The sequence below is a fragment of the Oxyura jamaicensis genome, chromosome 1 (assembly GCF_011077185.1).
Source record: "Oxyura jamaicensis isolate SHBP4307 breed ruddy duck chromosome 1, BPBGC_Ojam_1.0, whole genome shotgun sequence".
In the NCBI taxonomy this organism is placed as follows: domain Eukaryota; kingdom Metazoa; phylum Chordata; class Aves; order Anseriformes; family Anatidae; genus Oxyura; species Oxyura jamaicensis.
Genome location: NC_048893.1, coordinates 35,762,621 through 35,777,138, shown reverse-complemented (window position 1 = coordinate 35,777,138; position 14,518 = coordinate 35,762,621). Strand labels below are relative to the sequence as shown.

The window sequence follows — 14,518 nt, the reverse complement described above, 5'->3', positions numbered from 1 at the left end:
ACCAGAACAAATTACCAAGAGAGCTCCTGTGATTCTCATCTCCAGCTACAGCAGTTCACTGGAGGAGCGATGGCCAACATGACTTCAGTTTGCCTCAGCCTAACACTGACACTGACGCATGACCAGCTCTGTCAGTACTCCTTCAGTTAGGGATTTCCTCCTATCTTTCAATGCAAGAAAGAGTGAAATTTCAGAGAAAAGCTATTATCTTCCATTCTTGCCTTTTAAACTTGTTTCCAGAGCCCTCAACATAGTATTTTGTGTTTTTTTTTTTTTTTTTTACATACTAGCACTTCAGCTTAAATATGTCTTCATCAGTTTCCAGATAGTCTGACAGTCGATATTCCAAATCCCACCCTACTGCAAATCAATATTCCTGGGACTCCATTTAAATCCCTTAAATATGGAGTGTATGGCACTCCATACGGGGGAAGGAAAAAATCACTGAGTCAAGCCGAGATAACAGTATGGAAGTGAGTATATGGGTACTTTCAAAAACCAGAAATCTTATGGATAAACATTTCTTCAAGGAGAGTATAAACAGGGGAATTCTGTTCTCTTGACCACTGCTTTGAAATGCAACAGGCAGAAACAGAATACTTCTGTTTCTAAATTTTAATGTTTCAAGAAGACACTTTTCAGTTTTCACATCTGCGTTTATTGTGCCACGTGTCCTCAGCTTGGTTAAAATGTTTAGCATAAACTACAAGACTTTGACTTATTAAATGTTCAAGAGTAGCAGCATAGAATCAGCAAAATCTCTGCCAAGTAAGCTTTTGGAAAATTTTACCTGCTTTTTACAGCATGCCAAAGACCAGCTTAATATTTGGGTCCTGACTGAAACTAAACATAATCTATTTACAACATTTTTGATTCATTCTCGTTACCCTTAGGCAGTCTGTCTTTCAATTACATATTTCTCTTCCTGCCCACGAATTCATGAACAGTGGTGAATAACGTGTTTACAAAACACGTTTTTTCAGCTTTTACACATCTGACAATTCTTACTCCTAGTTCAAGAGAAGCAGAAGAAAATCACCATAGTTCTCTGGGGTAGCAATAACTGGAGACACATAAACAGATTTTTTTTTGAAGAAGAAAAGTAAAGGGAAATGAAAAGGAACTCAAAGAGAAACAGAACTAAAATAATCACAACTAAACTCATTCTGCCCATAAACACACTGTTCCCAAGCTGTGCATACAGGTGGTTTGCTGACACACAGAAGAAGAACTTAAAACTAATTGGATCATTCTCCTCTCAAGCTTATGAAATTTCTCTGCTACTCCTCCACAGCAGCAGCTGTGTGAAGGTACTTGGGGATCTCACCGACTCAGCCCCAGCTCTCTGCACATCCCTTGCGATAATCTCTCCTAACCTTAACCATCAAAGTTAATGAGCAAGGATGGGCACTCACTCGGTGATTCAGTGCACCACCAGCCAGACTTCTCCAGCAGAAGGGCGGAACCCCTCTGAGGATCCTTATCTCTTCCTGCTAACTTTGGATGAAGCTCAGATGTCTATGTGAAGGTAGATGGTTACAGTTAGATAAGATGATCCCACTCTTCTTGATCTGATAATAGCCTGCATAAAATATGCTTCCAAGTGAAATGCTGCTGTTTCTCTACAGACACAAAAAGATTGTGTGAAAGCTAGACAGAAAGATACCCTGAAAAGGATATTGTGTAAAATAATCTAAGCACTTCAGCTGCTACAGCTAGTAAAGATCAGATACCGGTGTTCAGTCAGATGCCCAGTGGTTTATGCAGAACAACCAAACACTGAGAATATGGATTTTATGACACTGATAGGCATGGTGTTTGGAGAAGGGCTAGGATCATTCTGACACCTAGACCATGGCTGATGAAAAGTCTGGGACCCCTTGCTCTGTAAAGGGCAGTAGGAGGGAATGACAGTGGTGTATCAGAGAATGGCAACTCAGCCTCCCTCCCCTGATGGAAAACAAGGTTGTCAATACCCCTGATCAGATCATGCAATGCAATGTTTTCCTTGCAGAAATACTTTCAGTCCTTGTAACTTAATTCACTGTCATCTGGCTTAAGACCTGATGGTGCTGTCCTTACTCGCGTAAAACTCAGTGCAAACTGTGGCTGACTTAAACTGGCAGCTTTAGGCTCCATTGGTGTTTTGACTTAGCACTTAATCCTAAGCAGATGGGTGTTCACATGTACAGTGGCAGTTGCAGTGGTATGACACAAACTTGTCTACCATTACATCTTAAATGCTGTGGTTGCCATTAAATTAAGTCAACAAAAGACAAATTAATGTTCTTTGCTTCATACTCAGATCAACACTGTAAAGATTTTAATGGTGATCGCTGAACATTCCAGTTTGATTAAAAGCAGCTTGCATTTTTCCTCTTACTTTTAGTACTATAAAACTTGAAATCAGTTTTGATAAGAGACCAAAAAGTGAAACAGTAAAAGCTGTCAGATCTTTTGTATGGTTTCTTACTGGTCATAAATTTACAACACTCTATCAATGAAAGAAAAACAAAAAATTTTGATGCTCATTCAATCTTTTGCCATTAATCATTATTATTTGGCTAGTCTGTACAATATAATGACATGAAACATGACTTTTTTTTTTTTTTTCAAATAACAGGTTTTTTTTTCCTCTTTCAACTAATACTGTGTGATATCATTCTCATCATCTTGCATAGGAAAGATGTTAAACTTTTTTCCCTCTCTGACAAACCCAGGGAGAAGAAACAAAACCAACTTTTGCCTCTTATTCAAATTGACGACCCCATAAACCATGCTAATCAAAACAGAAGATGTGCGATTTTGGACAACATGTGCTCAGGCACAAAAGGTATGGTGCTTAATGTGACATTGCCTAAAACCCAGAAAGGAAAATGCACTTTATGGTAGTGAGAAAAAAAAATGAGAAAAATAGTGCACATGTTGACTATAGCCATCCTGTCCTGTTAAACTCATCAAAAGCACCCAGTGGTCCTCTCTGCCTGGTGTTTGGCTATGGGCTGGTCCATCCCCTAAGGTAAGCTAGTGAAATCAAAGGAGCCATCCAACACGCAGCGCATGGGGCTTGAGGAGGGGCACACGCTGCACACCATGCCCTTGCCCTCTCCTCTATCCCCGAGGCTGATGAGGCTGGCAATGCGGTGCTCGTCCCAGCAGTTTTACGCACCCCAGCTTTTCTCTGGGCTGAACACAAGCCAAGCACCTCAAGATGAGTACAGCTCGAATGACCCCATTGCTTTCTGACGTTGCTGCTCTCCTTACTGAAGCTGTGGGTTCCTCCCAAAGCAGGAATGCAGCTGAGGGAGTTGGGCTAAGTTTGGTTTGGTTTTACTTGGAACTGGAATCCCAACAAGGAACAGCTTCTAGGCTCTGTAGATGTAAAAGTAGGAGCACTACTCAGCTGAAGAGCAATGTTTTTCAATTTTTTCCTCTGATTTCAGTAAGGCATCAGATGAGCAGAACTTCCTTTCTCCATCAGAAACCAAGCAGGGTGGAATTTAGTATCTCACAGAGGCCATCTTCCCACTTTGCACTCTGCTCTTTCCTCCTTTGGCCTTGTGCATTTCCAAAGAGACGTGACAGGAAGCACTATGAGGAACAAGGGATGCCTTTTCACAGGATGACGGATGCAGCAGTCCACCCAAAGGAGGGGCAAGGAACTACTGAGTCAGCATTCGATTCCCAGCTCAGCCTCACTCACTCCTTAAATCAAGGAAGGGCCCCAACCCAACCTTCTCAGCTGCTTGGCCTCCAGCCAAACGAGATGAAATTTTCTGTTAGTCACCAGGAAAGAGAGCAGGAGGAATTCTCAGGTGAGCAGGAATGAAAGGAATGGGAATGGAAGTACTTAAGATATCTTTTTTTTTCTGCCTTTCCTGAAGGGTGGAGTGGAGACTGATTAATTTACTGATTCAGTGTAAATTCAAACATACTGGGAGGGAGATACAGCTTAAAAAGTCATTCCTCCTTAAGGAGGAAAAAGCAATATGTCTTGAGAATGCATCAGATTGTACCAAATACAGTATATATTAACAAACATGTTATTAGGTTCTCTTCGATATTCACAAGGCACCATCTCTATGATTTCCCCTCCTTTTCCCTTCAAAATTTGTATTATTTCCACAGTAATAGAAAACACAGGCAGACTGATCCATGAGCAGTGTGGAGCATCTTCAACTCTTGTGGCCTGTGGGAGAGCTGCTCAGCATCTTGCAAGATTAAAACTGATTTCATGAACTGGCATTGATAAAGACATTCAACTTCCTCCAGGCCCCATTGTGTTAAGTATCATTCATGTTCACAAATGCAGAATTTGTTTGGTTATCAGTTTCTTGTTTTTCTTTCTTTTTTTTTTTTTTCAGAAATGAATGCATATGTGAATTATCATAAGATAATCATGTAAAAACCTGCTTTTTTAGACCCATATCAATGACAGAAATATTTGTCTTCAAGAACTTTTAGAAGTTTTGTATTCTGTCTGCATTGTCTCTTCTACATGCCTTAGCCCTCACCATATTTATTGTCATTCCACTATTATTACATATTGGACAAATTCAGGCCTTTATCTAAATCCATAGTCATGCATTCTGCTGCAGAACGCATGCAGTTCAATAATGTGGAGGATTCTGGGTCTGGGAAGACCATTTGTACAAATTGTATTTCTTCTGCACATAACAGATCCCCTGGACACAAATTTTGTGGTACTGGTGACTGTGTAGGCAGAGTGAAAAACTGTAATGCAGTTGAATACGTTTACCATGCTGCTTTTTATATTATCTTCCAAAGACTCTTTCTAACATAACTTCATTTGCTCAGACTTAGAGGAGATACTTCATAAAGGCCACCCATGATTTGATTTATGGTGGACCTATGAGGTTGATCTCAATGGAGAAAGTGTTTCCACTGCACTAGGTCTTGGACATGCTTGATAGCAATAGACATCTCTCTCCCTTGAAAGCCTTGTAATGAAAACAAACTATTTTTTGTTTTGACAGACAATGAACAGGAGGAAAAAGTCATAGGAAAAGGGATCCCAGGATCACAGAGCTGTTGGGCATGCTAGAACAGGATACAGAATCAGTGGATGCCCATAAAACATGAAAAATAGGGAGAAGCCATCCAAATTACATTCAAACTTGCACATCCCAGCCACCTACATATACCCAGATACTGGTAGCTTCTGCATCAGAAGGTAGTGGAGACATGAAGAATTCTTGTATCCTACGGAATTCTTATTTCCTGGGACCATGCAGTGAGCTAAATAGTATCCCACGTTGCCATTCTTCAGAATCTCTGCAGAAGTATAAATACATCTGATGCACAGTGCCGCAATACTCCACTTACAAATGAATTATAGTTCATCTTCCAAATTACAAAGCAGACAAGCAATTTCCTTCCGCACTTCATGGTTAAATGAATAGAGTACTAATAATGCAATGAAACAATACAACTGACTTGAACTGTACATGGTGTGGGTAAATTGCATTTGAGCTATATAATGATCTCAATGAGCCACAGCTGTGACCAGAAACCACCCTGCTTGTCCATTCTTGTGGCTTCTTTTGCACATATTCCATTTTGGCTAATTAAATGGGACTATGGCAAAGTTAATTATCACAGTTAGTCTGTAACAGGGTTAATTTGACTGAATGAATTTTCTTTTAAGGAGAACAGAAAAAGTCTTTATACTCTTTATGAAGTTTGGAAGTATAAGATAATTCAAGAGTATCACCAGAAATCTTCTGCTTTGCCCACTGAACAAAACTGCAATGAGAGTAGCTCTTGAAAAGTCATTAGGTAGCCTTGCTTAGTAAGAAACTGCACAATGATTAACAGGTCTAAGCAAACATCACAACATTTTTGTGTTTAAGAAATCCAGCTCTCCAGGACAGCAAAGATGTTATGTTACTGAATGTTGCTAACTTGAAAGAGAGTTTTTTCTGACTACCAAAATTAATTCCCTTACAGACCAAACCCATGTGAAGCGACTACATTTATGACAAATAAAAAATCCTCATCCAATCTACTTTATAGCTTATATCATAATTTAACAGAGCACTGCAATTTCCAATTCCATGTAATAAAACCATGATTTATACATCACTCATGTCTTCTAAGACTACTTTTTCCAAATTGTTTCTTAAGGACAGGCTTTTTTTTATATATTTACAATGAAATAAAAAGTAGAAAAGATGATCTTTACTACTTAGAAAAAAAGTGTAAAAAAATCCTTCTAAATAAATCTGATGAATTTTCTTACATGAATGATACTAAAATGGAAAACCTAAATATTTTCATTACAGATCCAGTTTAAACACATTACAAGCTTTTCAGAAATATTCCCAGAGCAGGACAAGAAAGAAGCAGCAACGATTATTAAAGTATATTTAAGACAAAAATATAAATCTGTATTTGTCTTTGTTGATATTATATTCCTGGCTTGCTGAGTGAAGCCCTTTAACGCACAGTTCTTACTACATGCCAAAAAAGTGCTTTGTGCAGGAGTGGCACAGTGAGCAAGGCTCACAAGGGCAGAGCATCCATAAGTTGCTGCCCTATCAGTGAGAATACAAACAGGATTTATTGGAGGGAGGAATGCATCATTCAGGAAAATGCAAAATAGAATTCACACAGGAAGATTGAAGTCTGTTGTGAGTCTGATTGAGGCTCAGTTGCTAGATTCATGGATGTAGCTTATGGAAATGAACAGGCTTTCTCTTAAAAATAATTTGACAGCTGAGAAGAATCATGCTTGTCATAGCACGGAATAGTCAAGTTCAGATACAAATAAGATGAACAGAAACTGGGACAAAAAAAATAAATAAAAAAATACCTGCAACTGAAAAACCATGAATAGAATTTGGAAATGTCCCTTTTTGGAGTCCTCTGGCAACAGGCTACCTTCTTTAAATATCCTATATATGTAAATTTGTCTGCATGCTTACAACATTTTTCATCAGCCCTTCATGAATTAAAACATTGTTCTATACGTTGAAATAATTTGACCATCTTTTGCCATTTTTTAGAAGAGAAATATGAGGGTGGTGATCAGTTACCACAGGTCAGCACTGTTACTAGCACATAACTCTCTGGGATGTATCAGTTACATGTCCCAGCCATGTATATTCCAGATCACGTTGTAGCGTGGCCCTGAAAACATTCAACAGATGGTTCAGCTTGCATCTGGATCTAAGGACGTGTCCCAGTGCTGAACAAATATAACAGACCGTGCTCTCCAGCCATTGCATCCCTAACGATCTGCTTGTAGAGTTGTTAATGCCAAGAGCAAAATAGCACTAACAAGTAATGACAAGTAAGATAATCTGAGCTGCTGTTCTCTTTATGTAGTTGCTCTCTCCCACTGTCTCACTGTGCCAGCTCATGCACCCTTTCAGGAACCCATACAGGCATGGTGGCCAGAGAGAAGGAAATAATTCATTGAGAAAGAGACTCTGGAGAGGTCATTTGCCTCATCCAGAAAGCTGTGGAGCACCCTTCAGAGATACTCTACAGTATCTCTGCTGATTTTGTCACTTTCCCTGTTACAGACTCTGAAATTAATCCGTCTAAACCTAATTCCCTGGTTGTAAGGTGACCAATGAGGTTGTTGTTACGATTTTGTTACGAACACCAAATGTCTCTTCTGCCTCAGTTCCTGGAAGTACTCGGCCTTGCTAAGAAATTAAGAACAGCTCTGTCACAACCTGGATGCAGTTTCTGGATGAAGAAGCTGACATTGTTAAACTTTAGGAATTGATTTGGTAACCTGTACTTAGATCTACCAATCAGCTGATAGGCAGATGATATTACGAAGTTTCCTGCTGCTACAGAGACTTAAGGTTTCAGGCCAGCTGAGTGTCTTTTAGGCTTCCCTAGTAGCAAGGCTCAATAAGAGATGCTCACTTTCAAGATATCTTTTGTTTTTCATTTCTTTCTTACTCAGCAGAGAGGCTCCTTGTGCTCTTGATAGTTGTACCGACGGCTTTCGTACAATGGGACTGATGACAGGCATGGGGAAATCTGGGCTGATAGTGAGAGTTTGGAAAGTCTATTGCTGAACATCTGGAAGTGTAGCTGAGAGGAATTTATGAGAGGAAAACATCTGACCACCCCAACCTTATAATTTTCTTCAACTGTTCTCTAACACCTGTGCTGAATCATGTAGCCCGGTGAGTTAGTACATTACAGGGGCCTTATTAAGGGAAATAAAGCAGTAAATACAAGAGGTGAGAGAGGCAAGGACGGCAACTTTTATGGGGACACCGGGGTGGCAGCGCTATGCAGCGCTGAAGACACAGGGATACAGTCATTCTGGTGGAAAAAGCAACATGCAGAGAGGAGAGCAAACTGCAGAGTCACCGGTAGACACTGTGATTCCAGACACGGCAGGCGAAGGAAATTCCAGAAACTGTCGGGGTCTCGTTGACCTGCTTTGCGCCTGACTGCTGGGGTGGCAGGGATCCAACAAAAGCTGGTGTGGAGCTGTCCCTCCGGACAGCCTCTAGCTGCACAGGCAGCTATTATACCTTAATTCCTGATGCTAATTGGAAAGTTTTTCGAAGTATTTACACAAATGGTGGTACAAAAATCACACAGGTGATTTGTGCGTTTCACTTAATTTCGTAGATGTGTGTGGTTCAATTGAGTGGAGAAAGGGAAAAGTCAGATTTGGAGCTGCATCTCTTTTTTGGGAGGGGCGGAAGGCTGGCACAGGGGGTGATGCAGATAGAGCCAAAGGCATCGTGTGCCCTTGGATGTGCCTCTCTCTTCTGCCACTGCACCCTTTGACTTCCTGCACTCAACCCTCTGACTGACACGTATATAAAAGAAACTCCACTGGAGTCCGAGTGTATTGTCCGGGGATTTGTGGCTCCTCTTTAACACAAAACAAACCTCGGATTTCTTCCCATTCACAATTTCACTGCCAAAACTATCACTTGACTATCACATGGCTCACCTCCGCAGCGACAGACAGGATACACCAAATACCACAGGAGACTTCCCAGGAAAGCTCCAGCCCTCCCTGCAGGCAGTAGGAAACTCACCACTACCATTCACTGGTGAGCAGAGGACGTGCTGAGATGGTTGTTTGAATTTTCCATGCTTATTTTTCTAAAGTGGGATTACAGAGTTCAGTAGCAACTTCTGAGATCTACGAGTTATCTCTGCTACTGAACAGCATTAAAAAGTATAATTTTTTTCTCTAAAGAAAAAAAGAAATCTTTCCTTAACTTACCATTCCAATATGATCCTTACATTCTTAATTTCACTCTTATGAGCCTGGTATTGCTTTCCACCAAAAGCAAATACGAGCCTTTAAAATTTGCTAACCAAGCACATAGCACACCAAGCATTTTAGACACTCCCAAAATTCTAATAATTAGAACAAATTTGATTCAGCTGCGTTTTTTTGTGGTTTGCTTTGTTCCTTAACAAATTTTGAGAAAAACTATTTTTTTCCCAATCTTTTTCGCTTTCAAGTTTTTTTTTAGAAAAATCTATTTCCAGTTCCAGCGAAATTCATCATATTGTGACAGGAAAGCAAAATTGTTTCATTTCATGGGATCTTCTAACAGCGTGAAGCTAACCCCCTGGTCTCTGAGACAGAAATTCTGCCAGCTAGACTTATAAAGAGTCAGCAGAGTAAAAAAAGTTCCTCAGATGGAACTGTTAGTCATGAGATGAGGAATGTGCGTCCCCTACAGATGTTATAGCTATTTATATGATAAATCCCGATCATCACTATAGGAATTTTACAGCCTTCTTTTAAGTTAATTCTCAAGTTCAAATTAATCTTCTTTTGACAATGTTTGCCTAATATTTCAGTGTTGAACACTATTTCCAAGGTTTCATTTATGGTGAGCCTACTGGGCACTTTTAAAGCTGTATTCCAGACTTTGTACTTGCTTCAGAAAGACTTCTTTTAATTCCTCAGTACTTCACACATATTTCTGGGGAAAAGAAGTACAATAAGCATTGATAAATGCTTAACAAGGGCACATCAAGGCTCACGAGTTAACTGGAATTAACATTAGGGTTAATTTAGGGCGCGCAGCAGGTTGTAGAACAGCTCCCTGTAGGAAAATATTCATTCTAGAATAAAATTATCTCGTTCTCAGGTTCAACACTTGAGCTGTTTTGAGTAACATGAGATAAACTCAAACAAAGCATGTTTGTTCCATTTTGCAGGATCATTGGTTTACTCAGGAATCACAGTCTGGGGAATTCAAAATGAAACGAGGGACATGAAAGTACCTTAAGGTGTCTCCGAGGAACTCGAGGTCACATAAATACAGAGTCATTGATTTCAAATGGCAGCAGCCCTTTTAAAAGCAATGCCACATTTACACATTTCAAAGACGTGTGGTATGCAGAACATGGTGCTACACAGAGCATCTTATTCCCTTGTATTAGAAAAATATTTTTTTTTACCAAGATGCCTCTCTGCCATCACCACTGCATCCCTCCGGTCCCTCCTGGCTGCTCAGAGCCACCAGGAGGTTTGGGTGTATTGTTTGGTTTGGGGAGTGGGACAGCAAGTTGTTTGGTGGAGAAATAAAACCAGTGATGTTTTATTTGGGTGATGCATGCTGACTTGATCTCAGTGTCTCTATTTTCCAACTGCTCTCACGTACTGGGAACAGAAGATAAACTCTAAGTGCTTACACTGTCTGACCACTGAGAAGAGCTTCCAGGTGGAAGAACTGAGCACCATCCCTGCAAAGGGAAGGCTGCTCTACTTTTCACAAAGATAAAGGTTTATTCAGTCTTGGTGTTTCTGGACATGAAATGCACTTTAAGGTGATGAACTTTCTGTAATTTATTTTTTTTTAAAGTTCCATCTTAATTGTGTGCTTAACCTTTTTTTTTTCTGTTATCATTTAACAACTGTCCTGGGATGTGACACTGAAAGAGGCAGCGCTGGTAAGACCAAGCCATTAAATGTCTGTAATTCTCTGTTCCAAAGACAACATTTGGGGCAAAGAATAAACGGAGCTGGAGCCCAGCCCGGGCTGAGCAGCCACCCACACTGGTGATTCACTTTGGATCACCAGGTGAGGAGCCCTCAAACATTGGGCAGACACCCAGTGTCCCCTGACAGGAAAGCCTGACACTTTTCAAACCAAAGATTTGCTCAGGGAATTTGGGGAATGGGATCACAAGCAGAATCACAGAATCACAGAATTTCTAGGTTGGAAGAGACCTCAAGATCATCGAGTCCAACCTCTAACCTAACACTAACAGTCCCCACTAAACCATATCCCTAAGCTCTACATCTAAAAGATGAAAATGAGGCTCTGCAGAAAAAGGGGGAATAAATCTAAAAGGTTGCTCAGCCCTGGACATTCCCATAAGGTATCCCTGATGGCATACAAAGCACTTTGAAGTGGAAAGCAGCACAGCACAAGGCTTAAAATTCCCTATGACATCCACAGTACCTGTTGATGTTGATACTCAGCAAACAAAGCTGGCTGACCACCTGCTGTTGAGAATTCTGGAGCAAGTCCAGAAAATATTTAGGAGCAGCAAAAAACATGGAGACAGAGAAGATTTGGGGGCTTTTACTGCTTATTTACATTTATATATTTTTTGTGTGGTCTATGATAAAAGGTCTTTACTTACAAACCCTTTTCTAACATCTGGTCCTATTCTGTAGGGGTAATGCCTAAGGAGTGCCTGCAGAAGAGCAGGGGAGCAGGCAGAGCAAAGCCATCGCTCCTGTCTTTGGACAACCAGGCTTTCCGACATCCCTGTGTGAGATACAGCAGAAGTCTGCACCCAACATATGGGCACACACTCAAGAAAAGGAAGCCTGTGGAGCCCACACAGATGAAGAAGAGACATTTAAGAGCTCACGTTCAACCTACAGAGCTGTTCACGAAGGCCTGGTGGCAACTACTGAGCAGGCATTTCCCATAGCTGTGATGGTGCCAAAGCTGTACTCTGCTACCAGGGAGATCCCGCACACCGGCCTTCGTGGCCAAGGAGCAGGGCACAGAACAGGAATGCTGCTTCAAAATAAAAAGTCAGAAAAGTGTTTGTAGCTTAAACTGAAGTCCAGCAGACAGCATTTCCCCCTCCACAGAAAAGTGAGACATTTAACACCATACTCCACAGAATTATTTTTTTGGAGGGGTGGCACAAAATGTGTGAAGCCATCTCCCCACGTGAACCTGTTTGGTCAAGATCTAAGAAACAATCTCAGCATATAGTACATTCTAGCAACATTTAAAACAAATAACCTCAAACTCACAGACTAAAATCATAATAGAAGCAAGATGACTCAAGTACACAAGATGCTGGAATTAGCTATATAAATGCTTCCTGCTGCAGGTTTCACTCCCATACAGTTCCAAAGATAAAATCTAGTGTGGAAAGAAAAAGCAAAGTAATACCTCACATTTCAAACCTAAATCATGCTGTATCTGGGATAAAAGGAACCAAGCTATTTTATAAATAATCTGATTAATGTGTATTGTAAAATGCATATCATTATAAGCAATTACAATCACTGCATTAAGCAAATTGATTAGAAGATACCATAGGCCTAAACATAAGATTGCCATGATAATATCAGGCTTTCTCTTTAAAAAAGTCTTTTCCACCTTAACAAAAAAAATATTTTGAGTAACCTTGCCAGGCAATGGACATTTCAGCTAGTTTCAGGACAACAGCCTATTCTTAATCTACTATTGTTTAACGTTTAGGAACAGCCACAAATAGTTAACCACATAAATAACAGTCTGGTACTAGGAGCTCTGCCTTTTTTCCCAACTGTGCCCCTGTTTGCTGCCCTGTTTTTTTTTGTCTTGTTAGATACACATTAACCTGTTAGAATGACCTTCACCTCCCTCCCAATCCCTACAACACATTAAAATTCTTTAAAAAGCCAACTGGAGAGAGACTGCCTTTTGGTAAACCTCCTAGAGAGAGCTCTACAGACTGGTCTGGCATGCATTGTGTACATGCATCTGTCACGAAAATTTGATGACAAATCATCTGTTTCCTGACAGATAGGCTGCACTGACTTCAAATTCCCATGAAATGTCTTTGTCCACCAGGAAGAAAAACATTCTCCTTTAAAGCCGAGATCGTTCTCAAACTTCACTTCAGCCCTCCATTTGCTTTAGCCTGTATTATCATTTATTTGCACTACAATTTCTCTAGATCAATTAAAGTCTGTCACAAGATACATCTTCCTGATCATCTTCTGGGAAAAAGCAAAAAGACAGGAACTAATGAAAGGAATGAAAGCAAATGTTTCACTGTAATGATGCTGTTTTTAGAGGGTGAGAAATGAAGATCCTTTTTAAGGCTGACCTACCCCAGTTTGTTTAAAACTAAACTGAACTTGAACTGATAAACTACTCTTTTGAGATTAACCTGAGTAGTGTACATTCAGCAAAACACCGTAAATCTAAACATACCTGAATTGGAGTCAAACTTCGTCTCTGACCTGCAAAAGAAAATAAAAAGATCATAAGTTACAAGATCCGCTTCATGCCATAAAAAGCCATTTGACAGACTGACACCTCCCCCCAGCAAATATAGTATTTAACAAGACTGCCCATCTGTGTGTGTTAATATTTAATGCATTCAATGGCATCTGAACACAAATGATAGCTGTGATTTTTAATATTTTTGGTTTTTATTATGAACAGTTACAAAGGAGATATTTTGGAAGACAAATCACAAAATGAACACAGAAAATAGAATATAAATTTAAAACAGGATTAAATTATATTCTGTGAATCATGACACACAGTTGTTCCTATGAAATAAATATTGTTTTAATTCATTTTCATTTTTAAAAAGTCATTAACAGGATTTAATTTATTCACGAATGTTTCCAATCTATTTTTGAAGCAGATACCGTTTCATTAATGTCATATGTATTGTATCCAATGATCTGCACTTAATTGAACAACATCCTAGGAGGGTTTTGTTTGTGTGTGTCTTCAATTTACCCACTCTGCACATAGGAATAAGTGGTTTGATTTTCTTAAAAGTGGAAAGCGGGGGGTGGAAGAGAGGGAGAGAGGAAGGGAGCCAGACCTAAATTTTAACTTGTTTTAAAGTCTTTGCAAAAGGACAATGATGTGTGCATTATGCACCATTAGCTTTGGTCGTGCACTACAGATTTTTCTCTCTCTAACAAGTAGTGTTTTCTTCTAAGGGCTTAGCACTTAGCAAATGAACCCTATAACCTGTATATTTAATAAAAGAAAGAAAAAATTAGCCCTTGTGGGAACATCATGTTTCAGATATAGGTTAATAATACTTGTAAATGTAGAAGCCTTTGAAGATCTCAATTCAGCTGTGGGAAAACTTAAGTTGGGTAATTACTCTCAAGATGCTGCCGATGTGCTGTCAAGCAGAATTAACCCTATGACTAGGCCTATCTACACAATCTGCTATAAAACAGCATTGTCTATATCTAGCTCTCAAACCAATTAGCGGGCATGTTCCAATCAGGTTTATATTGCCCACTAACAATCCAGTGGCACACATGGTC

General features: G+C 39.8%; 2 protein-coding genes across 7 annotated transcripts in view; one reads left to right on the top strand and one right to left on the bottom strand.

Annotated features, from left to right (window-relative positions):
- MSRB3 (methionine sulfoxide reductase B3) overlaps positions 1-14,518 on the bottom strand; it is an 82,789-nt gene that overhangs the window by 25,228 nt on the left and 43,043 nt on the right. For all 6 annotated transcript variants that reach the window (XM_035333008.1, XM_035332991.1, XM_035333026.1 and 3 more), the window contains one exon: positions 13,431-13,459. In XM_035333008.1, the coding sequence (XP_035188899.1) occupies positions 13,431-13,459 (29 nt within the window). The remainder of the gene's footprint in view (positions 1-13,430; positions 13,460-14,518) is intronic.
- LOC118170633 lies at positions 2,938-4,497 on the top strand. Its single transcript, XM_035333041.1, has 2 exons — positions 2,938-3,815; positions 4,129-4,497. Exons 1-2 carry the CDS (start codon positions 3,212-3,214, stop codon positions 4,236-4,238), a joined length of 714 nt encoding a protein of 237 aa, XP_035188932.1. The 5' UTR covers positions 2,938-3,211; the 3' UTR covers positions 4,239-4,497.

What these genes read in the sequence shown, in the direction of transcription:
- LOC118170633 (XM_035333041.1), top strand. Translation starts at nt 3,212, where the DNA reads ATGAGTACAGCTCGAATGACCCCATTGCTTTCTGACGTTGCTGCTCTC. An exon ending in AGAGCAGGAGGAATTCTCAG is followed by an intron (nt 3,816 to 4,128) that starts GTGAGCAGGAAT and finishes TTATTTCCACAG; the next exon opens with TAATAGAAAACACAGGCAGA.